Source organism: Mustelus asterias, chromosome 6, assembly GCF_964213995.1.
Source record: "Mustelus asterias chromosome 6, sMusAst1.hap1.1, whole genome shotgun sequence".
Taxonomy (NCBI): Eukaryota; Metazoa; Chordata; class Chondrichthyes; order Carcharhiniformes; family Triakidae; genus Mustelus; species Mustelus asterias.
The window spans coordinates 80,986,051-81,012,535 of record NC_135806.1 but is presented as its reverse complement, the minus strand read 5'-3'; the positions used below and the strand labels follow the sequence as shown (position 1 = coordinate 81,012,535).

The following is a 26,485-nucleotide window of genomic DNA, read 5'->3' as shown; positions in this document are numbered from 1 at the left end:
TTCTTGTACTATAAAAGCTCCTTTTCTTGATCTGTCGCTTCACTGCGTGAATGTGGAGAGAGATGTTAACAGTCCTTTTCATGGGTTTTGATTGTGTACAATAAACTAACCTACTGAGTTAAGCTTAACTCAAGTTTGCAGGGAGATTATTGATGAAATTGGATCATTGTGAGGCAGCAATGCTAACCACAATGCTACAGTGAATGGCATGGTGACACAGTGGTTAGCACTGATACCTCACAGCGCCAGGAAACCAGGTTCAATTCCGGCCTCGGATCACTGTCTGTGTGAAGTTTGCACATTCTGCCCGTGTGTACATGGGTTTCCTCCAGGTGCTCCGGTTTTCTCCCACAGTCCAAAGATGTGCGGATTAGGTTGATTGACTATGCTAAATTTACCCTAGTATCAGGGGATTAACAGGGTAAATATGTGGGGTTACGGAAATAGGGCCTGGGTGGGATTGTGATTGGTGCAGACTTGATGGGCTGAATGGCCTCCTTCTGCACTTGAGGGAATCTATGATACAAAAACCAAGGAGTTAGGAAAATATGCCACTGCTTATTCTAAAAACTAATTTGAAACATCTTCCGTTTATAGACAGATGGTAAGAGGGAGACAGTGCTGTTTGAACTGACCCTCCCTCCTATCTGAAATAGGGAGGGTTATATTTTCCAGTTTAGCGTTATAGTTATGGACCAAGTAACGTTTAGTTAATATTGCTTTTAGTGTGTTTGTGACAGTAAAAGTCTTAAAAGATCAAATGTTGTCATGTGATCCTTTTGAGTTGGTCACTGGGAATTCAAATCTCTTCTTTTTTGAGGAAGTGACGAAGATGATTGATGAGGGTAGGGCAGTGGATGTTGTCTACATGGACTTCAGTAAGGCCTTTGACAAGGTCCCTCATGGCAGGCTGGTGCAGAAGGTGAAGTCGCATGGGATCAGAGGTGAGCTGGCAAGGTGGGTACAAAACTGGCTCGGTCAAAGAAGACATAGGGTAGCAGTGGAAGGGTGCGTTTCTGAATGGAGGGCTGTGACAAGTGGTGTTCCTCAGGGATCAGTGCTGGGACCTTTGCTGTTTGTAATATATATATATAAATGATTTGGAGGAAAATGTAACTGGATTGATTAGTAAGTTTGCGGACAACACAAAGGTTGGTGGATTTGCGGATAGCGATGAGGACCATCAGAGAATACAGCAGGATATAGATCGGTTGGAGACTTGGGCGGAGAGGTGGCAGACGGAGTTTAATCCGGACAAATGTGAGGCAATGCACTTTGGAAGGTCTAATACAGATCGGAAATATACAGTAAATGGCAGAACCCTTAAGAGTATTGATAGGCAAAGCGATCTGGGTGTATGTACACAGGTCACTGAAAGTGGCAATGCAGGTGGAGAAGGTAGTCAAGAAGGCATACGGCATGCTTGCCTTCATCAGCTGGGGTACTGAGTTTAGAAATTAGCAAGTCATGTTGCAGCTTTATAGAACCTTAGTTAGGCTGCACTTGGAATACAGTGTTCAATTCTGGTCGTCACGCTACCAGAAGGATGTGGAGGCTTTGGAGAGTGTACAGAAAAGATTTACCGGGATGTTGCCTGGTATGGAGGGCATTAGCTATCAGGAGAGGTTGGAGAAACTTGGTTTGTTCTCACTGGAGCAACGGAGGTTGAAGGGAGACCTGATAGAAATCTACAAAATTATGAGAGGCATGGACAGAGTGGATAGTCAGAAGCTTATTCCCAGGGTGGAAGAGTCAATTACGAGGGCGCATAGGTTTAAGGTGTGAGGGGCAAGGTTTAAAGGAGACGTACGAGGCAGATGTTTTACACAGAGAGTAGTGGGTGCCTGGAACTCATTTCTAGGGGAGGTAGTGGAAGCGGATACGGTAGTGACTTTTAAGGGGCGTCTTGACATATACGTGAATAGGATGGCAATAGGGGGATATGGTCCCCGAAAGGGTCGGGGGTTTAGTTAAGTCGGACAGCATGGTCGGTGCAGGCTTGGAGGGCCGAAGGGTCTGTTCCTGTGCTGTAATTTCCTTTGTTCTTTAAAAGTTGTTGGTCTCTACAAGGAGCGTACCAAAGTCCCTAGTCTTAAAGTCTTGCTTAAAAAGCAGCACCCACATCACCCAGTGCAGCTGATGACCATCTCAGGCTGTAGGCTTTCTGTTGGTCTTTCTAGTTCAGGAATCTGCCTAAAGGAAACCTGGAGACGGTCTCTTTAATCGCTGCCACCTCAAAAGTCCCCTGCAGAGTCCTGTCCCAGTGACTTGCAAAATTAAGCCTTGCATCTGGATTTAAACACTGAACTGAAATTCAGCCATAGAAATTGGTCAACTGATCCAGGATTTCCTCCTTAATTTTCCTTTCCCAAATTCCAATAAATCCCTTGAACAAATCTGTCTCCAATAATAATCAGATTTCCTCTTCAAAGTACAGTATTGCCAAGTATTGATTTATTGGTGCTGGTGGGAGAAAGTTGATAAGAAAATAAGTAAATTGTGACAATAATCTGTAATATTTCCACAGTAACACATGATGAGAAACAGAAAGCATGAAATCAAATCCCACCATGCTGTAGGTCATAGCTTGATGGAGCACGGACATTCTTTTGCCATTGCAGCAATTTTTGGAGTTTGCATGCATCTTTTAAATTGTTAATCTGTGCAAAGGCAAATCATAAACCTATTTGCTGTGTTGGTATAAGTTTTAAAAAACTGCAGTTTAAAATAAGCAAGTCCACACCTGGTAATAGATTAACTTGGCAGTGAAGAATCTCGCTCAGACTTGTTTTGTTCATCCTATCTGATGGATTAGAATTAGAATTCATGGATTCAGTCAAATGAATAAAATTTCACTCACCTGGAGCTCATTCTTAGTTTCTCTTCATATTCTATGCACTATTCCTCCATACAAATGAGAATTGTTTTCTTCCACAAGACCTCCTGCACCTGTGCCATTTATCTAGGCAGAACACTGCAGAATACAAATGTCTTCACAATCTGCACCCGTACAGCCCTGCAATTACCTCTTAAAATATAAACTTGCAACATAACACGATCAATTTTTCCTCTCAGAGCGCAGAGTTCTCTGTTACCATAAAAGTTTCCACTGACTTAAGCGGGTGAGAATTTGTGCATTTGGCGGTAATGATATTTAACAAAATGATACTGATTAATCAACTGGAGAGTTGTTTGTATAGTGCATATCCTTAGTTACATTTCGTGCTCACAGTTTCTCGTTTAGGACAGAATTGTTTTGATGTGGAAAATATTACAAATTATTGACATAAAATTTATTTTCCTTTGAATTATTTTACACCCACACCACAGTACCCATCTACCAGTAAATTGGTAAATGGCAATTTTTTGAAGCTTTAATACTGGAGCTATCACTAGGAGTAGATCTCACAACTATTTGGAAGAAAGATAAAAGTTATGATGTAATGAACACGAATGATGAACCCACATCTGAACCATTAACTTCTTTGTTCTCTCCACGGATTCTGACCGATTGATATCATTGGGTCACGACTGCAGTTTTAACTCAATCCTCTGAGAAGGAAATCATTGAGTTTTTCACTATGCCAACATAGCGATTAAGTAGTTTGAGGCAGAAAATATCCTAAAATGTATTTTTTTTAAAAAAACAATGCTACTTTCCTCATGGAACCAGGAGAAACATCAGTGTTCCTTCAAGCCACACAAGGTAAGTTTCCAGCTCCCTTGCCAAAGACTTGCGTTTCATTTCCTGATCACAAGACCCCCATCACTGAATGGCGCTCACAGCCAATCGCACCATATCGTGAATTCCTAAGTGTAATTTTCTGCCACTTCCTACCTAATTTCCGTTCAGACCAAGTTGCCTAGTGAGATTTAACGTGGCCCAGACTTAAATCATCATAGAAATCATAGAAATCATAGAAACCCTACAGTGCAGAAGGAGGCCATTCGGCCCATCGAGTCTACGCATTTTAGGATTCTAAGGGGCAATTTTTAACCGGGCCAATCAACCTAACCCGCACATCTTTGGACTTTGGATCCTTAAATATATCCTTAAATTTATCCTTAAATATGGGAGGACAGCTGACTAAAGCTTTAAAGATGAACATATTTGATGCTAGCGCCCTGATTTTAAGTTTCCAATCGCCAAATTTCATGTTTTTTCCTTTTAAAATTTGACCATTTTGTGTTATTTCCTCTCAAATACCATAGGCCTCCACATTCATCTGCCCAATCTACTATTCTGTCCATTTTCTCTTGAAGTTGCTTGCAGTGTTCTCCAGTTAACCACAATTGCTATCATCTGTAAATTTTAATATTCTACCCCTAAACCGTGTATATATTCACATATATTTAGGGGTATAAAGGGGCGGCATGGTGGTTAGCACTGCTGCCTCCTTGCACCAGGGACCTGGGTTCGATTCCAGCCTTGGGTGAGTGTGTGTGTGGAATTTGCACGTTTTCCCTGTGTCTGCTGGTTTCCTCCCATGGTCCAAAGATGTGCTGGCTAGGTGAATTGGCCATGTTAAATTGTCCCATAGTGTCCAAAGATGTGCAGGTTAGGGGGATTAGCAGGGTAAACATATAGATTTACGTGGAGAGGGCAGGGGGGTTGAGGTGGGCCTGGGTAAGATGCTTTATCAGAGAGTCAGTGCAGACTCAAAAGACCGAATGGACTCCTTCTGCACTGTAGGGATTCTATGGTCCTAAAATTGATACTATTGCTGTTTACATTTGTGAACAGATCTGTAGTGGCAAATATTGGAGCAGCAACACGTGGCATCAAACACAACAGCACGGCAATTTCAATATCTCATTCTGCAGAGTTTCTGGCTGCATGTTGCTCAAGGAGGCGCTGCATGGGCAGGGAGCAGAATGTCTTTATCCCTATGGAAAAAGGGAAAATATCCACACAAATGTCTCTAAAGAACCATTGTTGCATGCATTACAATGGAAGGGTGTACTGAAAATTTGTTTGCGTTCCAACGTGTTATGCTAAAACGTTTTAAGGGATATTAATATCCATTGCATATTCTGTAACATAAATTATTTCTTTCTCTAGGAAGGAAAGGAGTGAAAAAAGTCAGGGGCCTCAAAGAAGTCTGACTCATCTTTCGATAATTATCATTTCGAAAATCATCACTGACAGAAGCCTACAAAGTAAGTCACCTGATTGTTCCTTCAGCTAAATTTGATCAAGCTGGAACAAGTATTGACCATTTGAAGAACAGTGTTTGAAGAGTGCATAAGGTCACTTGGCTGCCCCGTAACCCCTTCCCTTGGCCAAGCTTGATTCACCTGGAACATTCACAAGGGAAAGGGAGACAGTGGTTTCTTGATTCTTTATCATGGAGTCGCACTCCAAGCTCATTGAAGTCTTATGGAATCTTTCTTCAATGATGCATGGCCAATGTCAAACATAAATGGCTTTCTGCCAGATTTTGTGTCATATACATAACCTAAGATGATTTCATATTGATACTTATCCAACCATTTGACTGCCCTTGCTTAATATTTTTCAAATTATCCTGACAAAGAAAAACTGATTCGTTATTATTAAACATTCTTTAAAAGCTTGATAAACCAGTCACCATTAACACAGCAAAATACATTTGTTCCCTCAACATCTGCCTCAAAACATTTAAACAATGTCAAATGCCTGGAAAGGGAAATGACACTGAAGGTCACTGCAGCAATTTCACAACAGCACAGATAATGATTTTTTAATTGTGATGGGTGTGGGCAAATGGCAACGGATGGAAAACCATACTGACAAGTTTACACATTTTGTAGTAACTACACCCCATGTGCAGTTTAGGGACGCTTGTGGAAATCAAGGCTGAATCATACGATACGGCTTCCTCTTGCCCTTTCCCATAGTCCCATTCCCGTTAGATGCTGGCGGTTTATGCTCCTTCCCATAACCTTACTCACCTCTGCTGGATGCTGAACTATATACAAGCATGTGGAGACATTCAGCGGATTAACTGGTAGGAATGGGCAAAGGCAAACCTTCTGAGGGCGGCTGCAATGAGAAAGAAATTGTAGTCAATACATATAACAAAATTTAAACAGGAGAAATAATTGTCAACAGTAAGCTTCAGAAACATGACAGCTATCTATTTTTTAGGGCAGCCATCACATTCAGATGCTTCACTTAATTCAACAGTGATTGGTGTTTTATATTTCTTTTAAGAAAAAGCATACAGCACATCTAGGTTTTTCCTGCTGTTTTTCTGACCTTGAGATAACTCAGAGGGGCCATTACACTCACAAAAAGAACAAAGCAACTGTAAATCTGGTGAAACTTCCAACAGTAATTGGCCTATAATTGACCTCAGAACCTATTTAGAGAACATTCCCACTCAGAGTACGTGAGCAATGGTATTAAAGGAACAAATCAGGTTAGCAATTAGACATTGCATCTCTGTCTCACACCTCAAAATAAGTGTGAATAATGCCGCAGGAGATTAATGCCAAAGGCGATCGATTTGTATTTACAGAATAAAATTAAATAATTTGCATTTATACAGCACTTTGCATTTACTCAAGATGCCCCAGAGCCTCAGTCATTGAAATACTTTTAAAGTATAATCACTGCTGTAACATAGGAAATGTGACACACAAGACCCCAACACAGGAATGAGTTAAGTGATCAGATAATTTATTTTGTGTTGGTTGGGGGATAATCTTAATAGGGATACTTTAGAACAAAGGTCTGTCACATAAAGGGTTAATGTGGGACTGAGCAGAGTCCCACTTACACAATGATATAAGAGGACACATGACCTGCACTGAGGAGTCAGTTAATGTTGGACAGAGCTGTGTGTAGAAGAAAGCATGGAGACCGCTCCTAAAGTGGCACGTAATAATCTGTTCACTGGCACTCAGTTCCTGACCTCACTACAGCCTTGGTCCAAACATGGACACAAGAGGTGAACTCAAGAGGTGAGGTGAGACTAACTCTTCTTGACATCAAGGCAGGACTTGACTTGAGTGTGGCTTTCAAGGAGCACGATTAAAACTGGAGTCAATGGGAATCGGAGGGAAAGTCTCCACTAATTGGAATCATACCTATCAGAAAAGAAGATGGTTATAGTTGTTAGAAATCAATAATCACAGTCCCACAATATCACTTCAAGAGTTCCTCAGGATAGTGCCCTTGGCTCAACCATCTTCCGTGGCTTCATCAATGACCTTCCCCCATCATCAGAAGTGGAGATGTTCACTGATAACAGCACAATGTTCAGTGCCATTCGGGAATCCTCAGAAACTAAAGTAGGCCATGTTCATGTGCAGCAACAGCTGGACACATTCAGGTTTGGGCTGATAAGTGGGAAGTAACATTCATGCAGCACAAGTGCCGGGCAATCTCCAACAAAATAAAATCTAACCATTTCTCTTTGACATTCAATGGCATTACCATCACCGAATCTCCACAATCAACATCCTGGGGGTTACCAGTGACCAGAAACCGAACAGGATTAGCCATTTAAATACTGTGGCTGCAAGAATTAGTCAGAGGCTGAGAATTCTACAGTAACTCACCCCCCCAAAGCCTGCCTGCCATCTACTAGGCACAAGTTGGGAGTGTGCTGGAATATTCTTCACATGTCTGGATCAGTGCAGCTCCAACAACACTCAAGTAGTTCGACACGATCCAGGACAAAGCAACCCATTAGATTGGCACTTCATCCACCACCTTCAGCATCCACTCCCTCCGCCACTAACGCACAGTGGCAGCAGTGTGTACCATCTGCAAAATGTATTGCAGCAACCTACCAAGACTCCTTCAACTGCACTTTTCAAATCTTCTATCATCTAGAAGAACAAGGATAGCAGATACATAGGAACATCACCACCTGCAAGTTCCTCTCCAAACCCTCAACATTCTGACTTGGAACTAGATCGCCATTCTTTCATTATTGCTGGGTCAAAATCCTAGAATTCCCTCTCTACAGTGCTTGGGTTTACCTACACCGCACAGACTGTAGCAGTTTAGGAAGAGATGGGGGTGGCATGGGAAGGGTCAATGGCATGTGTTGGGGAAGGTAGGGAGAGAGGGGATATCATATGAGTAGTGGTTGAGATGCTGGATTGTTTAAGTGTGACAAAATTACCTCGAAATATAAATACAATTGGTATTGGTACAAATTATTCAAAAGCTATTCTTTAAAATAATTGAAAATTCACTCAATTTGAATTAAACAGTTTTAGAAAAACTGTCAGGTGAATTAAAATAATAAGTCAGCATTGATTCTTTTGACAAATAGATAACAACCCACATCCTCCAGTTTCTACACAGTCTAACTCCAATTGGCATGCCAGTGCACAAACATAGATTCAGGGAAGGAGCAAGATAATGATGCTATGAAATTTGAATCATGAACATGGGTTTTGTCGTGGTACAAGATTGGGAGTTAGGAAGCTGTTTTCTTCAATGATTGATTCTGAAATTATTACAGATAGATTTCTGAAAATAGTTTTTATTTCTCAAATAATACTGAACCCATCAGATGTATACCTGGCATTTAAACCCATGAGAAAGTAGTTCCCAATTAGATCATATTCTGTGACTATAAACATGTCTCAAGGCCAAACTCGTTAAAATTTGTATTTATATTCCAAGGTCTGTTTTTACACGTGGACAACTTTATGCAGCTTTTTCCAGAGTGCAACATTTTGATTTTGTTAAAATATTTAATGAAAGAATAACCAGCAAACCTGAATTTAAAGAAGTACTGTTGCAATAAAGATAATAAGTCGAGTCAAAATGTTAATTGGTGATGTATTGTTCTGGTATTTTGAAGAGCAAAGTCACGAATGCATCCCTGCACCCGGTCATCCATCTTTAGTTCTAAAGTTTGCTGCACTTTTGTTGCAATCTCTTCCGGCTGCAATATAGTATCTAACAGGTTTACCCTCTCTCAATTCTGATGAAAAACCAAATGGACTCAATTTTCTCTCCCTACAGATGCTGCCAGACCTGCTGAGTTTCTCCAGCATTCCAATCTTAGAATCCTACAGCACATAAAGAGGCCATTCAGCCCATCGAGTCTGCACCAACCACAATCCCACCCAGGCCCTACCCATTAATCCCTCTAACCTACGCATCCCAGAACACTAAGGGCAATTTTAGCATGGTCAATCAACCTAACCCGCACATCTTTGGACTGTGGGAGGAAACCGGAGCACCCGGAGGAAACCCACGCAGACACGAGGAGAATGTGCAAACTCCACACAGACAGTGACCCAAGCCAGGAATCGAACCCAGGTCCCTGGAGCTGTGAAGCAGCAGTGCTAACCACTGTGCTACCGTGCTCCCTGTTTCTTTAATAAGTCAGGCTGTTGGTCTTATAATCAATCATTCAAATTCAATATACAAAGATATCCAATTTCAGTAGTTTAAAAAATATATCCAGCATATTTGGAGTTTCAACTGGAATCTATTATTAAGGAAGTCTTAACAATACATTTAGAAAATCACAGTATGATCAAACAAATTCAACATGGTTTTACAAAAGGGAAATTTGTTTTTGACAAATTTATTTACTTTTTTTTGAAGATATAGCAAGTAAGGTAGATAAAGGAGATGCGATATATTTGGATTTCCAAATGACAATCAAAATAATTTTCCTTCAACAAATCTGTGCTGGCTTTCATATTTTTCCAAATGCAATTAATTTTGTCCCAGATTATTGTCCTCCAATTCCTCATCACTAACTTTAAGTGGACTGGCTGAGTTTATCCCTCTCCATTTTTTTGAACGGGGCACAACATTTACTAGTTCATAGCTTTACAAAGTAACTAGTTTGAGCAATAAAGTAAAACCATGGTACCTGTTGCAATAAAATGCCGATGACTGTTAGTAAAGATTAAACTTTCAATGAGTTGGGGCCTGATAGCAGTTGTTCACGATTATTAGTCATTCCATTTGCAAAATTAGAATATAACTAATTAACGTGTCAGCTGGGGGGGCGCAAGACAGATGTTTCCGTCAGCAGACAGATGCTGTGGCTGTTTCTGTATAGCACAATAAACTTTCTTCTCTCAAATTTTAATTTAAGTCCAACCGAATCAAATCTCTATGTACTGTGATTGCACTACATGAAATAAATTTGGGATACCCAACCTAGTTCCTAATAGGTATGTGGATATGGCACAAAATGTAACAGAATTCAGTGCAAGGTAAACTGATAACATTGCCAAAACTGGCGATGATGAAGGTTGACGCAGAAAATAGAAAAACATTCCCATTCGTTCACATCATGTGCTTCTGAGAAACTGAGATTCAGGCTAAGGCACATTGTTGAGTTAGAGAGTGTTTTACTGTTCATCTTCCGACATTAAATCTGAACCGCAACTGTGTGATGCAACTGTTTACTATACCATTTACATTTTTATAGCATCTTGGCAGATTGAAATGTCTCAAAGTGCTTTTCACAACAAATTACTTTTCAAATTGATTGACTGCTCAGGACACAAATACAACTGCCAGACTTCACCAATTAAATGTCCCATAAAACAGTAATGAGACCAACTGCCAGTTAATCTGCTTTTTTTTTGGTTGAAGTAAGAATATATGTTTTGACACTGTGAGAGAACACCAAGATACACTTTTTCAAACAGCGAAATGGGATCATTAACATCCACCCTGAACTGTTGCATCATTAAAATGAGATCTCATTTCAACCCCCTCAGGAAATTAGGAATGAAAAGAGACGGCACGAAAAAATATTGGCAAATAAAATAAAGGCAAACTAAAAAAATGTTTTATAATATGTGAAGACTAGAAGGATAACAAATGAAAGAGAAGGCTCTTCAGGGACCAAAACATAATGTGTGTGGGGTTGCAATACATGGCCAAGACTCTTAATAAATACTTTGGGATGGATTTTGGCCAGAGATGGGTAGCCAACCTCGGTAAAAGGTACTCCGAAAGCAGGGTATTCAGTCCTTGGTAGTGAGGCAGTGCCAACTCTGGAAGCAGAGGGTAGGCAACCACAATAAGGGCAGCTGAGTTTCAAGGTGGGCTGGTTAGAAGGTATGTCATGGTTCTCTGGGACTTTATTCCAGCTGTTTTAGAAGTTGTTAGGCCCAGTATCCATCATGGACAGTCCTCATGAGTTGTGGAGATAAAAAACAAACTTCTAACAATTTAGTACAAGCACCACACCAACACACTTGATACTGAAAAATCACCATTAATAAAACAACCAAAATAGGGCAATAAATTCAAACTGCCCTGCTGAGCTTGGGCTTCCATCCTCCCTCTCCCAGACTCTGAAAATCCAACCCCTTGTGTCTGTTTTCATAAAAGAGGGGATATTGTACTTAAAGCATGTGAAATATTAAATGGGATAGAATATTGAGGGAGGAACTAGTCAGGTGTTTTGCAATATTGAAAGTGGATAAACCACCAGGCCTGGATGGAATGTTTCCAGGCTGCTAAGGGAAGCAAAGGAAGGAAATAGCAAAGGCTCTGACCATCATTTCCCAATTTTCTCTGGCTAGAGGCATGATGCTGTAGATGATGCTAAAGACTTTAGGACTGCTAATATTGCACCATTTTAAAAAAAAAGAAACAGCCCAAGTAATTACAAAACAGGCAGTCAACCTCAATAGCAAGTAAGATATTGGAAACGTTATGCGAAATGATATAAATTGCATTTGAAGAAGCAGGAATTACTCAAGGACAATCCATAGAATCACTACAGTACAGTACAGGAAATCTGGCCCATAAAGGCTGCATCAACTCTCCAAAGGAGTATCAAAGCCAGGCCCACCTACTTGCCCGATCCCCATAACTCTGCACATTTACCATTGCTAATTCACCTCATTGCTAACCTCACATCTTCGGACACTAAGGGGCAATTTAGCACGGTCAATCCACCTAACCTCAACATCAATGTCCACAGATCCCAAAAGATAGCAGGACAGAAAATGAGGTTAAAAAAGTATAAGGGAGGCTCTCTTTTATTGATCAAGAACTAGAGTGTAAGAGCAGAGATATTATGCTGGGACAATATAAAACACTAGTTAGACTGCAGCAAGAGTACTGCGGGCCAAAGCCATTGCTTTTAGATTGTAAAATGATTTTCAATCTTGTCATCATATTCAGCTCTGTAACCAAATCTGCACACTTCCTAAATCTTCATTCCAATGGTAGTTCCCCCCAAGTGTGAGTTCTCTTTAACACAATCTTTAAATAGCTTCTGAACTTCACTCACCCACCACACCTGTCTCCAAAACTGGACACAGGTTTATTGATGCTCCACGCTCTTTCCACCTACCTTCAGCAACTTTAAACCACAACGGGAATTTTGTCTTTAACTCTGTGCTCATGCCTATTGCCTCCTCTTTGTATTCTCCATTCACACCTGGGGTACACCAAGTCCTCACTTAAAGTTGTAGTTCCTGAAAACTGACTACGTGGAACAACTTTAAGTGAATCACATTTTCCCAAGAAAACCAATATAAAAACTGGAGTGAAGTTCTGTTGGACCTTCCTCATCAGAAAAAAAATTAAAACATGATACCCTATAAGCTGAAATACATTACATTGCTAAATTTCTATATTGGTAAATGAAATAACATTAAAATTAAATAAACTTAAAAATATAAAAGAAATATGGCAACCTTCTACTCACCATACCTTTCACTCGCTGACAATTCTACTCATGAAATATCCTGCTCTCTGACCCCACTGGTAATTGAGGACCCTTTTTCTCATTGAGATGGTTACTGCCTGGCACTTGTATGGCATATACACTATTGTCACCTATCAGCCCAAGCCCAGGTCTTGCTGCATATGGGCACCGACTGCTTGAGTATCTGAGGAATCACGAATGGTACAATCATCGGCAAACATCTCCATTTCTGACCTAATGACGGACCGAAAGTCATTGATAAAGCAGTTGAAGGTAGTTGAGCCTAGAACATGACCCTGAGGAACTATTGCAGTGATGTCCCAGAACGGAGATGATTCATAGCCTTTGTCGCTTCATGACTCATCCTCTTGCCAATCTTTGGATATGCTGCCACTGCTGCTCTCCAATGCACCCCCTCGCTGTCAAATCCCTGGGCCCGCGGCCTCTCCCGCTCCCTTACCCACACTCTCACTGATCTTTTCTCTTGCTAACCCTCCCACTCCCACATGCTTGTTTCAGAACCCTCAGCGTGAGCACGGATTCTGGAGGTGAGCAGTGAGAGTCAGGAGGAGCAGCTTCACCTTGCAGGAAGCAAGTTCTCGTCAAGTGGGTTTGTAATCAACTCCTCCTGCTCATCTCCAGAGCTCGCATGCACAGCGAGGACAGAATTCCCAGTCTCTGTCCTGCACTTGTAGCCACAAAGTTTTACGGCTGTGCAGTTCAATTTCTGGTCAATGGTAACCCTGGGATGTTGATAGTGGGGGATTCAGCAATAGCAATGTATTGAATGTCAAGGAGAGATGGTTAGATTCTCTCTTGTTGGAGATGGTTATTGTCTGGCACGAAAGTTATTATCACCTATCAGCCCAAGCCCAGGTCTTGCTGCATATGGGTACCGGTTGCTTGAGTACCTAGGGAGTCGCGAATGGTACAGTCATCAGCAAACATCTCCATTTCTGACCTTATGATGGACTGAAAATCATTGATGAAGCAGTTGAAGGTAGTTGAGCCTAGAATATGACCCTGAGGAATTCCTGCAGTGATGTCCCAGAACTGAGATGATCCATCTCCAACAACCACAGCCATCTTCCTTTGTGCTAGGTATGGCACTAGCCAGTGGAGAGTTTTAGCCTGACTCCCACTGACTTCAGTTTTGCATGGGCCCCTTAATACCAAATTCAGTCAAATGCTGCCATGATGTAAAGGGCAGTCACTCTCACCTTGCGTCGAGTTCAGCTCATATGTCCGTTTGTAACAAGGTTGTAATGGGGTAAAGAGTTAGATAGCAGAACCCAAACTGAGCGTCAGTGATGTTATTGCCAAACATATGCTACTTGAAAGCACTATCAATGACACCTTCCATCATTTTGCTGATGATCGACAGTAGACTAATGAGGTAGTAATTGTCCAGGTTGGATTTATTCTGCTTTTTGTGGAAAGGATATATCTGGGCAATTTTTCACATTGCCATGGAAATGCTATATTGGAACAGCTGTACTGGAACAGCTTGGCTAGGGGTGCAGGTAGTTCTGGAGCACAATTCTTCAGTACTGTTGCCAGAATGTTGTCAGGGCTTATAGCCTTTGCAGTATCCAAAGCCTTCAGCCGTTTCATGATATCACGCGGAGTGAATTGAATTGGCTGGAGACTGGCATCTGTGATGCTGTGGGCCTGAGAGGAGGCCGAGATATATCATTCACCCAGCACTTCTGGCTGGAGATTATTGCAAATACTTCAGCCTTTTTTGAACTGGGCTCCCCCATCATTGAGAATGGGGTTATTTGAGGAGCCTGCTCCTCCTGTTTAACTGTCCACCACCGATGACTGGATGTGGCAGGACAGCAGAGCTCATATCTGCCCCATTGGTTGTAGCTCTGTCTCGCGGAAGCTGCTTCCACTGTGTGGGATGCAAGTAGCTCTGTGTTGTAGCTTCATCAGGTTAGCACCTCATTTTTAGGTATGCCTCGTGTTTCTCTTGGCATGCCCTTCTGCACTCTTCATTTAACCAGGCTTGGTGGTAATGGCAGAATGAGGATATGCTGGGCCATGAGGTCACAGATTGTGATGGTAGAATCTGGGACATAGTCATACTCACGGAATTATATTTTACAGACAATATCACTGTGTTGCTTAACAAGACTGTGGGACGACTCTCAATTATTTTGGCTGACGCCCCGATATTAGGAAGAAAGACTTTGCAGGGTTGCAGGGCTGGGTTTTCCATTGTTGTTTCCAGTGCCTAGGTCATTTTGGGTCATCTGTCCAGTTTGATTCCTTTCATTTGATTTTGTAGTGGTTTGATACAACAGAGTGATTTGCTGAACCACTTCAGAAGGCAGTTAAGGTTCAACCACGTTGCTATGGGTCTGGGGTCACATGTAGGCTCGACCAGATAAGGACGGCAAACATTAGTGAGCCAGATGGGGTTTCATGGCAATCAGTTATTGAGACTAGCTTTTAATTCCTGATTTATTAATTGAATTTAAATTACACTCATTGCCATGGTGAGAATTTGAATCTGTATCTTTGGATTACTTATCAAGCAACATTACCGCAATGCCACAGCCTCCCCCAGTAAAGGATAATTTTTTTCACCCGGTTTGAGGGGGGGGGGTCTGAACCTCACTGCCTGAAAGGATGGTAGAAGCAGAAACACTCTTTATATTTAAAATACACTTGGATATGCACTTGAGGTTCTGTAACCTACAGGGCTCTGGAACAAATAGGACCAATCTGTAAGGTGGCATTAGACTGAATGACTTTTTTTTGGCTGACACAGACATGATGGTCCAAATGACCTCTTGTGCCTATCTGTTAATATATTTAATCTCTCATCTGAAGGGCGTCATCTCTGCTAATTCAACAGCCTCTCAGTGCTATAGTAAAATGACAGCCATGATTACATACACAAATCAAAAAATGAAAAATGTTCCAACTGCTACTTGACAAAATATTTTAGGCAAGTAACCTAACAATTTCATCTGGTTGCATCATCATTGTGCTCCAATATAGAGCAATAGGATTCATACTCAACCCATTGATTCCTCAGGCAACAGATTCCATATAATCCTTACTGACCAAGAAGGTATCCTAGGGTAAAAGTCACAAGGTAAGATTCCCGAGAGTTCTCACCGACATATTCCAACACTAACAGGAATGAATCCATTGATGTAAACACCAGTCTTTACATTTAAAAAAAAGATGCTGTCATGAAAAAACAGTAACTTGGACCTGTCTCATCTAATTTACATTTTACCAAATGCCCCAGAAGTAAAATTCACATCGGACTAAAACCGAATCATGCGTGGCACAGTGGTTAGCACTGCTGCCTCACAGCACCAGGAATTCTAGCCTTGGATGATTGTCTCTGTAGAGTTTGAACATTCTCCTCGTGTCTGTGTGGGTTTCCTCCGGGGGCTCCGTTTCCCCTCACAGTCCAAATATGTACAGGTTAGGTGGGCTGGCCATGCTAAAATTGCCCCTTAGTATCCAAAGATGTGTAAGTTAGGTGGATTAGCCATGGTAAATGTGGAGAGTTACACATTACACAGGGTTAGGGCAGGTGGGGATGGGCCTGGGTCAGATGCTCCTTTGGAGAATGAGTGCAGACTCGATGGGCTGAATGGCTTCCTTCTGCATTGTAGGGATTCCATGAAAAGTAATAATGAAGAAAAGCAGCTCCAGTCAGGGAACAGTACATTTCATCACAATGCCGAATAAAATACAACACTGACCCCTAGTGAATGAAGAGAAACACATCAAAGCAACACAATCATTCAACTTGTCTGGAAAGTCGTGTTATTCAATGTTTTAGTAATAAGTTTCTCTGTTACCCCAACAGAAAGCACAATGGAAAGATTTTACCATGCCAACCAATTTCACTCCAACAAGTTATTTTTTGGGGAAGGAAGGAAAAGTTGAAATTTGCAGAATTAGTCTTGAATATATCAGTACATTTTTCACTGTTGGATATGTGATGTTCAAAATGATTTTATAAATTATAGTGTTAGGAAAGGAACCAAATGTTAACCTTAAAAAAAAAATCAAATATAAAGCGATCTAAAGCACTAAACCAAATATCCAGCTCAGTTATGCCTTATATTTTGAATCTTATATGCTAGTCAGAATAGCCAGGGGCACAGTAAATGCACGAGGCTTAACAGATAAGGTGGACAGGCTCAGAGCGTGGATTAGCTCTGGGGACTGGGATATTATTTTCATAACAGAAACATGGCTGAGAGAAGGGCAGGACTGGCAGTTCAATGTTCCAGGATACAGATGTGACAGAGGAACAGGTAAGCGAGGAGGGGGAGTTGGCATTTTGCTAAGGAAGGGCATAACAACAGTCTTGAGAGACAATATTCTTGGTGGTTCATCAAATGAGGCCATATGGATAGAACTTAGAAACAAGAAAGGGATGGTCACTCTGATGGCACTGTATTAAAGACCTCCCAGTAGCCAGCGGGAACAAGAGGAGCTGATGTGTAAAGGGATTGCAGATAATAATAAGGTAGTATTAGTGGGAGATTTTCATTTCCCCAGTATTGACTGGGCCACCCACAGTGCAAAGAGCCTAGATGGGATAGAATTTGTTAAATGTGTCCAAGAAAGTTTCCTGAATCAATATATAGAGGGCCCTACTCGGGAGGGTGCGACCTCCTCTTAGGAAATGAGGTAAGGCAAGTGACTGAAGAGTCAGTCAGGGAGCACTTTGGGTCCAGTGACCATAACACTATTAGTTTTAAAATAGTTATGGAAAAAGTTAGGACGGGTCCACAGGTTAAGATCCTAAACTGGAAAAGGGCCAATTTTGGGGGCATTAGGCAGGATCTAGCAGAGGTCGATTGGGTGAGTCTGTTTGAAGGGAAAGGAACGACTGACAAATGGGAGGCTTTTAAAAGTGCGTTGTCAAGAGTCCAGAGGCAGTATATTCCTGTTACAATGAAGGGAAAGACTGGCAAATTTAGGGATCCCTGGCTGAAGACTGACATTGAGGCTCTGGTCAGGAAAAATAAGAAAGCATACATTGGGTTTAGGCAATCCCTCGCTGACTATAATAAGTATAAGAGTACACTTAAGAGGGAAATCAGGAGGGCAAAAAGAGGGTGCAAGATGGATCTGGCAGGTAAGTTTAAAGAAAATCCCAAGAGGTTCGATAGCCATATTAAGAATAAAAAGGTGGCTGGAGAGAGAATAGGTCCCCTTAAAGATCAGCATGGCGATCTGTGTGTGGAGCCACAGGAGATGGGTGAGATTTTTAATGAATATTTCTCAGTGTTTACTGTGGAGAACATCATGGGTGCGAAAGAAATAAGGGAAAAAAGTGATGTCTTGGGCCACATGCTTATTACCAGGGAGGAGGTATCTGCAGCCTTAAAGCACACTAAGGTGGATAAATCCCCTGGGCCTGATCAAGTGCTTCCTCGGATCTTGTGGGAGGCTAGAGAAGAAATTGTAGAGGCCCTTGCAGAGATATTTGCTTCATCTCTTTCCACTGGCAAAGTTCCAGAAGACTGGAGGGTGGCTAATGTTATTCCATTGTTCAGGAAGGGTAGCAAAGACAAGTAAGGGGATTACAGGTAGCTGAGCCGGACATCAGTGCTGGGTAAGTTACTGGAGGGGATTCTGAGGGATAGAACCTTCCAACATTTGGATAGTCAAGGTCTGATTAAGGATAGTCAGCACGGCTTTGTGCGTGGGAAGTCATGTCTGATGAATCTTTTAGAGTCTTTCAAAGAGGTAACCAAGAGGATGGATGAGGGTAGGGCAGTAGATGTTGTTTATATGGACTTTAGCAAGGCCTTTGACAAGCTCCCACATGGCAGGCTAGTCTGGAAGGTTAGGTTGCATGGGGTCCAGGGAGAGCTAGCAAATTGGATTCAAAATTGGCTCGATGATAGGAAGCAGAGGGTGATGGTCAAAGGTTGTTTCTCGGACTGGAGGCCTGTGACTAGTGGTGTGCCTCAGTGATCAGTGTTGGGACCTTGTTAGTCGTTATTTATTTGAATTTGAATGTACCAGGCAGATGATACTAAATTAGGCTATTGTTGTTGATAGTGAAGGTGTTTATCAAAAATTACAGGAGGATTTTGATCAGTTAGGGAAGTGGGCTGAGGATTGGCAAATGGATTTCAATACAGCCAAGTGTGAAGTGTTGCATTTTGGAAAGTCAAACCAGGGTAAGATTTATACAGTGAATGGTAGGGCCCTGAGGAGTGTTGAGGAACAGAGGGACCTCGGCGTACAAGTGCATAGTTTGTTGAAAGCGTTGTCACAGATAGACAGATTGGTGAAGAAGGCACTTAGCACAATGGTCTTCATCAGCCAAGGCATTGAGTATTAGAGTTGGGACATTATGTTACAGTTGTATATGTCCTTGGTGAGGCTGCACTTGGAGTATTGTGTACAGTTTTGTCACCCTGTTATAGGAAAGACAATGATAAACTGGAAAGAGTGCAAAGAAGATTTACGAGGATGTTGCCAGGACGAGTGGGCCTGAGTTATATGAAGAAGTTGGCCAGGCTAGGGCTTTATTCCTGGGAACATAGGAGAATGAGTGGTGATCTATTGAGGTGTGTAAAATCATGAAGGGCATAGATAGGATGAACACACATAGCCTTTTTCCCAGGTTGGGGAATTGAAAACTAAAGGCATAGGTTTAAGGTGAGAGGGGAAAGATTTAAAAGGGACCTGAAGGGAAACTTCTTCATGCAGAGGGTGGTGTGTATATGGAATGAGCTGCCAGAGAAAGTGGTTGAGGTAGGTTCAATAACAACATTTTAAAAGTATTTGTATAAGTACACGGATGGGAAAGGATTAGAGGATCATGGGCCAAATGCGGACAATTGTGACTAGCTGAGAGGCTCGTCGACATGGACTGATTGGGCCGAAGGGCCTGTTTCTGTGCTGTATTGCTCTATAACTCTTGAGTGGGATTTTACGGCCTTGCTCGACCCGAGATCAGAAAATCCTGCCCGAGCTTGACGGACATTTCCATTGTCTGTCCCTCGCCTGCTCTGATTCTGTGGCAGGTGGGGCGGTAGAATTCTAGCGCATGACGCTATGATTGTAATGTTGTACCACGAAGTTTCTAATGTGAGCTGATTGGACCTTGAAGTTTATTTATTTTGTGTCACAAGTAGGCTTTCATTGACACTGCAGTGAAGTTAACAGTGAAAATAGTCTTGTCCCAGCATTCTGGCACCTGTTCGGGTACACTGAGGGAGAATTTAGCATGGGGCCAATGCACCTAACCAGCACATCTTTTGGACTGTGGGAGGAAACCCACACAGACACGGGGAGAACATACAGATTCCACACAGATAGTGACCCAAGCGGAATTGAACCCGGGTCTCTGGCGCTGTCAGGCAGCAATGTCAACCACTGTGCCACCCGAAGTGACATGGATAAATCAGATTCTAACATCAGGTCCATGATAACTACTTCATACAACAAACCAATCAAATCGTCAGTGGAAATACATTTCAACTTGTTATGATAATCAAAATAGTTCCGCATTTAGTCCCCCACCATCCATCACCCACCACCCCCCGACCCTATCCATCCACCACCCCAAACCTTATGAATTCTTAACTCTGGACATCTTACTCACCCTGCCTCGTTTCAGGTTCTCCAAGGTCATGACTCCGAAACCATCCTGGGCTCCATCACAAATATGTCAGGCCTACTATCTTCTTCCTACTGACACCTCGTCTGAGTGCTCCAGCTCCAGTCTCTCTCTATTCACAGTTCCAGTTGCGTCACTTCCCAGTTCTGTACTCCATTCCCCTTCTCTATGCTGCATTTTTCAACATTTTGCTCCTCCCCAATACAATACTGCTTCATCTCAACCCATTCTGGCAATACAAATTTCCTAACCAGCTGTCCCTGCTGATGCACTAGTATTTCCACAAGACCCTACCATGACTGACCTATTTCCACTTGGTCCCGACAACTCTCCACATAGCCCCACTCCTTTCTGGAAGAAGCTCAGGACCTTCTCTTTCCCCAGTCCCAAATGCCGATCCTGCTGCCTCCCTCCTGCCACTCTATTTCCACCTGAAACACCTTATTCACCATTCTTGTCCCAACTGTTGACAACAAGATGCTGTCTCTCATCTGCATGTTACAGCAGCTGCCCTCTTCCAGCACACCACCAATACTCATTTCCAACATGTTGACTGCCATTTTGTTGTACATGCAGGGTTGGGAAAAAGTAAAAGATACAAATGAATGGAATATCCACAAGCAGCGTACAAATGAAGAGCCATAGACACAGATTACAGAAAAGGGTAAGCTTACATAATAAAAACTGTCAGAGAGACAAAGAGTTGGAGTCTAACAAAAATATGATGAAAATGACATAAAGTTAGTGATGTGAAAAAATTGAGAAAAGATTTGGGGATGCATCTAAAAGTCAGTTACAAAAAGAGAAAAATACATTTTAAGTTGTTTGTGACAGTTCAACAGCAGATCAAGTTTACTCATAAATTATAAGTCACACCAGAAAGAATGAGTGAACATATACACAAAGTATTTATTCCTCTTCATTTCTAACTATTACAAAATGTTCTCTCCCAGTTAATTTCTTAACATATCTTTGAAGTTCTGGTAAAACATGCAAATTGTAAGGTAGCAAATAGCACAGCAAGTTGTAGCTCTGATACATGGTGCCACAGATAGATAGAATGTAACTTTGCTCCTGCATCAGTATAATGGAGGTCTAAAGGCACGTTGGTTTATTTTTAAATAGGAAGGGACGTCATATCCAGGCCATTCTAAGCCAGAGTTTCATGATAACTCTGTACAAGTCTTGGAGCATCACTCTCTCAATTGGTACGTACAGCAGGGGTGTGCAGTAATTAGAAAAAAAATCACATATTAAATTTTTAAACATATACTTATAATTAAAATTTAATTACATGTAAAAATCAATGTAACTCCCCAAACTACATTCGTGTCACACCCTTGAGCTTGCCAGCTCACATTACTCCCTTTATGCCAAACACAGATAAAGCTATATTTGATCAACTTCTTGTTTCACGCTTCACCCCACATTCCCCTTCAAATTCTATATCCTTCTTTATCTATGACCCCAGACAAAACCCTTCCCCCTTCCCCTAGCCTTTGGTCCGCCGTTTACTCCAACATTTTGACAGTTCCTGATTTGCTCAACTGTACTCTCACCTCCATCTTTGACGCCACATCCCCTTTAAAACCATCACTCCTCTCACTCTAGCTTTGTGGGACATTCAGCTCCACTCCCTTCAGATATGGCTGACAATGGGTTTAGTCCTTCAGTATCTGAATTAACCAAAATAATGTGTTATTGGGTCCTACTTTCATCTGCCAAAACTGTGCAGTTTTCCAGGATCATCCAGAAATGCAAAAGTAATCCCCATCTTCTTTTTTTTGCTGGAAATCATATTTTAAGACACCTTCCCCATCTCCTCCAACAACCAGTGCTCATAGACTTGTCCCCATGATTGTGACCATCCAATGGGCTGCCTCATTGGGGTCATTGTCTGGCCCCCTTCCTTCTCCTCGTCCACTTGGCCGAATGTCTTCTGAGCGCAAGTCCTGAATTACATCTTTTATAATTTCTCTCCTATCTATTCTTATGCCTTCACCACATTCATCCTGCCCATGAGACCCACCTTCTCCTACCTTATTCTCACTAAACTGCTGATCACACAACTTCTTTTCCCAGCTTCTTTGTTAGCTGATATTATTAATGGTTCTCTCTCCTCAGATACTGTCTCCTACTCCTTCAAATCTGTCAGCATCACTGCAGTCCTCAAAAATCAACTACCATCATCTCCAACCTCCCATTGCTCTCCAAGGTCCTGGAATGTGTTGTCACTTCCTAAATCTATGGCTCACTTTCCTGGAACTTCATGTTTCAATCTTTCCAATCAGGTTTTACAGTATCAAAACAGATCTCAGTCACACACGAGACTCGATGTAACTAGGACAATGTAAACCATCCCTCTTCAAACTTCTCAACCTGCATGCAGCCTTTGATAGGGTTGATCTCTCCATCCTCATTGGACCACTCCTTCTGCATGCTGCCATTCAGCAACATCATCCAAAATCACAGTCTCAGATTCCACGGGTGGAATTTTCCCAAAGAGTTTCTAAGTGTTATGACAGCATGAAAATGAGAGTCCACCACACCGGTCTTTTGGTGAGCTCAGCACTGCAATCTTCCAACACTCTGTCAATTTATTTGACAGCTAGGAGCTTTGCATCAGTATGGGCGAGTGGGGTGCAGAGCCGAGATATAATGATGAAGCCAGCTTCAGAGAGCTCAGGCACCATTGCACAGGGTGCCCCATCTGCTAGTGAACTGGGAGATCTTCTCCCACCCCCCCACAACTCCATCTCTCCACCCCTCCCCGCCATTCACTGGCAGCATTGTTACCCCTCCATACCAACATGGGTTGCCAATAGCAGGGCATCAGGACGCCCCCTGGATATGCTGCCCCCATTACAACCCCCTCTGCGACCCATCCCAACACAGCCCCCCCCCGTTGCATGACCACTGCCCTTGCATAGACCCAGTTTTAACAACACCAGGTTAAAGTCCAACAGGTTTATTTGGTAGCAAATGCCAATAGCTTTCAGAGCGCTGCTCCTTCATCAGATGGAATGGATATCTGCTCGTAAACAAGGCATACAGAGACACAAACTCAAGTTACAGAATACTGATTAGAATGCGAATCTTTACAACTAATCAAGTCTTAAAGATCCAGACAATGTGAGTGGAGAGAGCTTTAAGACTTGATTAGTTGTAAAGATTCGCATTCTAATCAGTATTCTGTAACTTGAGTTTGTGTCTCTGTATGCCTTGTTTATGAGCAGATATCCATTCCATCTAACGAAGGAGCAGCGCTCCGAAAGCTAATGGCATTTGCTACCAAATAACCTGTTGGACTTTAACCTGGTATTGTTAAAATTCTTACTGTGTTCACCCCAGTCCAACACCGACATCTCCACATCTTGCATAGACCCACCAGTGCACGACTACACCCCTTGGATAGCATACCCCCAGTGTGGCCACGGAGCTTGGTTCCCACTACTGCAGAACAGTAGTTATTCTCACTGGCATGACATCACACCAATGAGGTGAAAAAAATCAGAGAGAGTGGAAGCAGCTATGCCGAACTCAGTAAGCACATTTAAATGTAGACAATCTGATGCAAATAGGCTTTGCACTAAGGGCCGGGAAGGTAGCGTGAGAGGCCAAAATTCTGATTCACGCCTTATTAAAGATAGAAAGTCACATTGTTTTGGATTCTCTTTATTGGTGACAATGTGATAATCCAATTTTCATGAAGCATTTTCTATATCTATACAGTTGGGGGTGGCATGGTAGCACAGTGGTTAGCACTGCTGCCTCACCAACGCCGGGGACCTGGGTTCGATTCCCAGCTTGGGTCACTGTCTGTGTGGAGTTTGCACGTTCTCCCCGTGTCTGCGTGGGTTTCCTCCGAGTGCTCCGGTTTCCTCCCACATTCTGAAAGACGTGCTGGTTAGGTGCATTGACCCGAACAGGTGCTGCACTGTGGCAACTAGGGGACGTTCACAGTAACTTCACTGCAGTGTTAATGTAAGCCTTACTTGTGACTAATAAATAAACTTTAACTTTATAGCACTTTGACATTCGGAATTTTGCACAAACTTCAGAAGAAAAAATTACAAATTGTGAAAAATCACTGATAATCTGGATTGATGCACAATTCTTTCCCTTTTGGATTTTGACTGAACACAAAACCAACTCAAGATCACATGCATTTTCTAGTTCAATGCATGTTGTCACCTTAAGTTCAGTGGGTTTGTGTGTCAGAGAATTAGTTTTCAGTTGCGAAAGCATTCATTATTCTTGAGATTCCTTAAACTGACTACCTTTGGGCGGCACGGTAGCACAGTGGTTAGCACTGCTGCTTCACAGCTCCAGGGTCCCGGGTTCGATTCCCGGCTCGGGTCACTGTCTGTGTGGAGTTTGCACATTCTCCTCGTGTCTGCGTGGGTTTCCTCCAGGTGCTCCGGTTTCCTCCCACAGTCCAAAGATGTGCGGGTTAGGTTGATTGGCTAGGTTAAAAAAAATTGCCCCTTAGAGTCCTGGGATGCGTAGGTTAGAGGGATTAGCGGGTAAAATATGTGGGGGTAGGGCCTGGGTGGGATTGTGGTTGGTGCAGACTCGATGGGCCGAATGGCCTCCTTCTGCACTGTAGGGTTTCTATGGACAGCTGAAAAATACAACTATCAAAACAGAGGCACGGAAGCCAACAAAAATGTTAACAACTTTGTACGTGGAAAATGAAAGCAAGCAAATGTTCTATTAATGCAGCATTAATAGAAAACCTACAGCACATGACTGCAGTGAATCAAGGCAGCAGCTCACCACCACCTTCTCAAGTGCAACTAGGGATGGGGAATAAATGCTGGCCAGCCAGCGATGCCCCATGTCCCACTCCTGAATGAAGAATTTAAAATTAATTCTCCCCTCTATTCTCCTGTTAGAATTTTTGCAAATTTTCTTACTTGCCCTCTTGAGGACATTAATTTTACCAGTGCTACAACAGATTGCCAAACTCACATAAAACCCTGACTAGTGCACCTTATCAAGTTAGCACTGGAAGAGTGGATTCTTTGTATGATTTTACATACTTTAAGCAACAATGTTTTTCTTGTGTTATTTGTGCATGGGAAAACATTAAATGATCCCAATCCTTTACACACCAAAATCCACATAAGCTTTGTGTGTGTGTGTGTGTGTGGTTGAGGGGGGGGGGGGGGGGGTGCTGTTACTGGATAGCAACTCCTCCCTAATCCATGCTGAAATAAATAAATACAGAACAGAGTGGGGAACAAACCTGTGGCCTGCTAGTTTGAATGGCTCAATTAGTCACTGGATAAGTTTGAGTAATTAGGGGAGATAAACAAAAAAGGAATAACACTAGTTCACCCAAAATGACAGTTTCTCTAGATTTGTTCATGAGACTGGTCGAAATAAATGGAAACCTGTGAGAAGCTGCATCCTATAAGCTACTAAGACATATCTGCAATTTTTTAGGTAAACAATGCTGAAGTGGTTAGGCATGCCACAGAGATTGATAAAATCAATCAGGTAAATTGGATTTCCAAGAATAATACACGTTTTGTTGCTCCCAGACTCGCCTTCATTTAATCCACGTGACTATTGTTCTTTTGACTACAGCAGCTTTTGGAGTCAAACTCAATGTTCATGCAAATGACATAAACATTCTCAACATTTAATGAAGATGGATTGCATTACTTGCAAAATATAGCGGAACAAGTTTAAACACTCTAAACTAGCTTAGTCCAATTTAGATGGCACAGTGGTTAGCACTACTGCCTCACAGTGTCAGGGACTTAGGTTTGATTCCAGCCTTTGGGTGACTGTGGAGTTTGCACGTTCTTGTTCTGTCTGCGTGGGCTTTCTCTAGGTGCTTCAGTTTCCTCCCACAGTCCAAAGATGTGCAGGTTAGATGGGATTAGCCATGGTAAATATGCGGGGTTACAGGGATAGGACAGGGGTTGGGCCTGGGTAAGTTACTCTTTCAAAGAGTTGGTGCAGACTTAATGGGCTGAATGACCTCCTTCTGCACTGTAGGGATCCTATGGTTCTATGGATTCTATTAAATAATTGTCTTCGCCCACTATGGAGGTAAACTACATTTGTTATAGAATCCAGCATCACCTAACCAGTTCAGGTAAATTATTTTGATTCGATCACTTTTAGCAAATACTAATGCTGATTAAATTATTCTTCATTGAGAGCTATAATTCTCCTTCTGCTTTTCTCCCCA

The 26,485-nt window shown here is 42.2% G+C and overlaps 1 protein-coding gene across 1 annotated transcript in view; it reads right to left on the bottom strand.

Moving 5' to 3' along the window:
- The window catches only part of dtwd2 (DTW motif tRNA-uridine aminocarboxypropyltransferase 2), a 114,027-nt gene that overhangs the window by 67,219 nt on the left and 20,323 nt on the right, over window positions 1-26,485 (bottom strand). Inside the window, exon 2 of the mRNA XM_078214620.1 lies at window positions 5,935-6,025. Coding sequence (XP_078070746.1) covers window positions 5,935-6,025 — 91 coding nt within the window. The remainder of the gene's footprint in view (window positions 1-5,934; window positions 6,026-26,485) is intronic.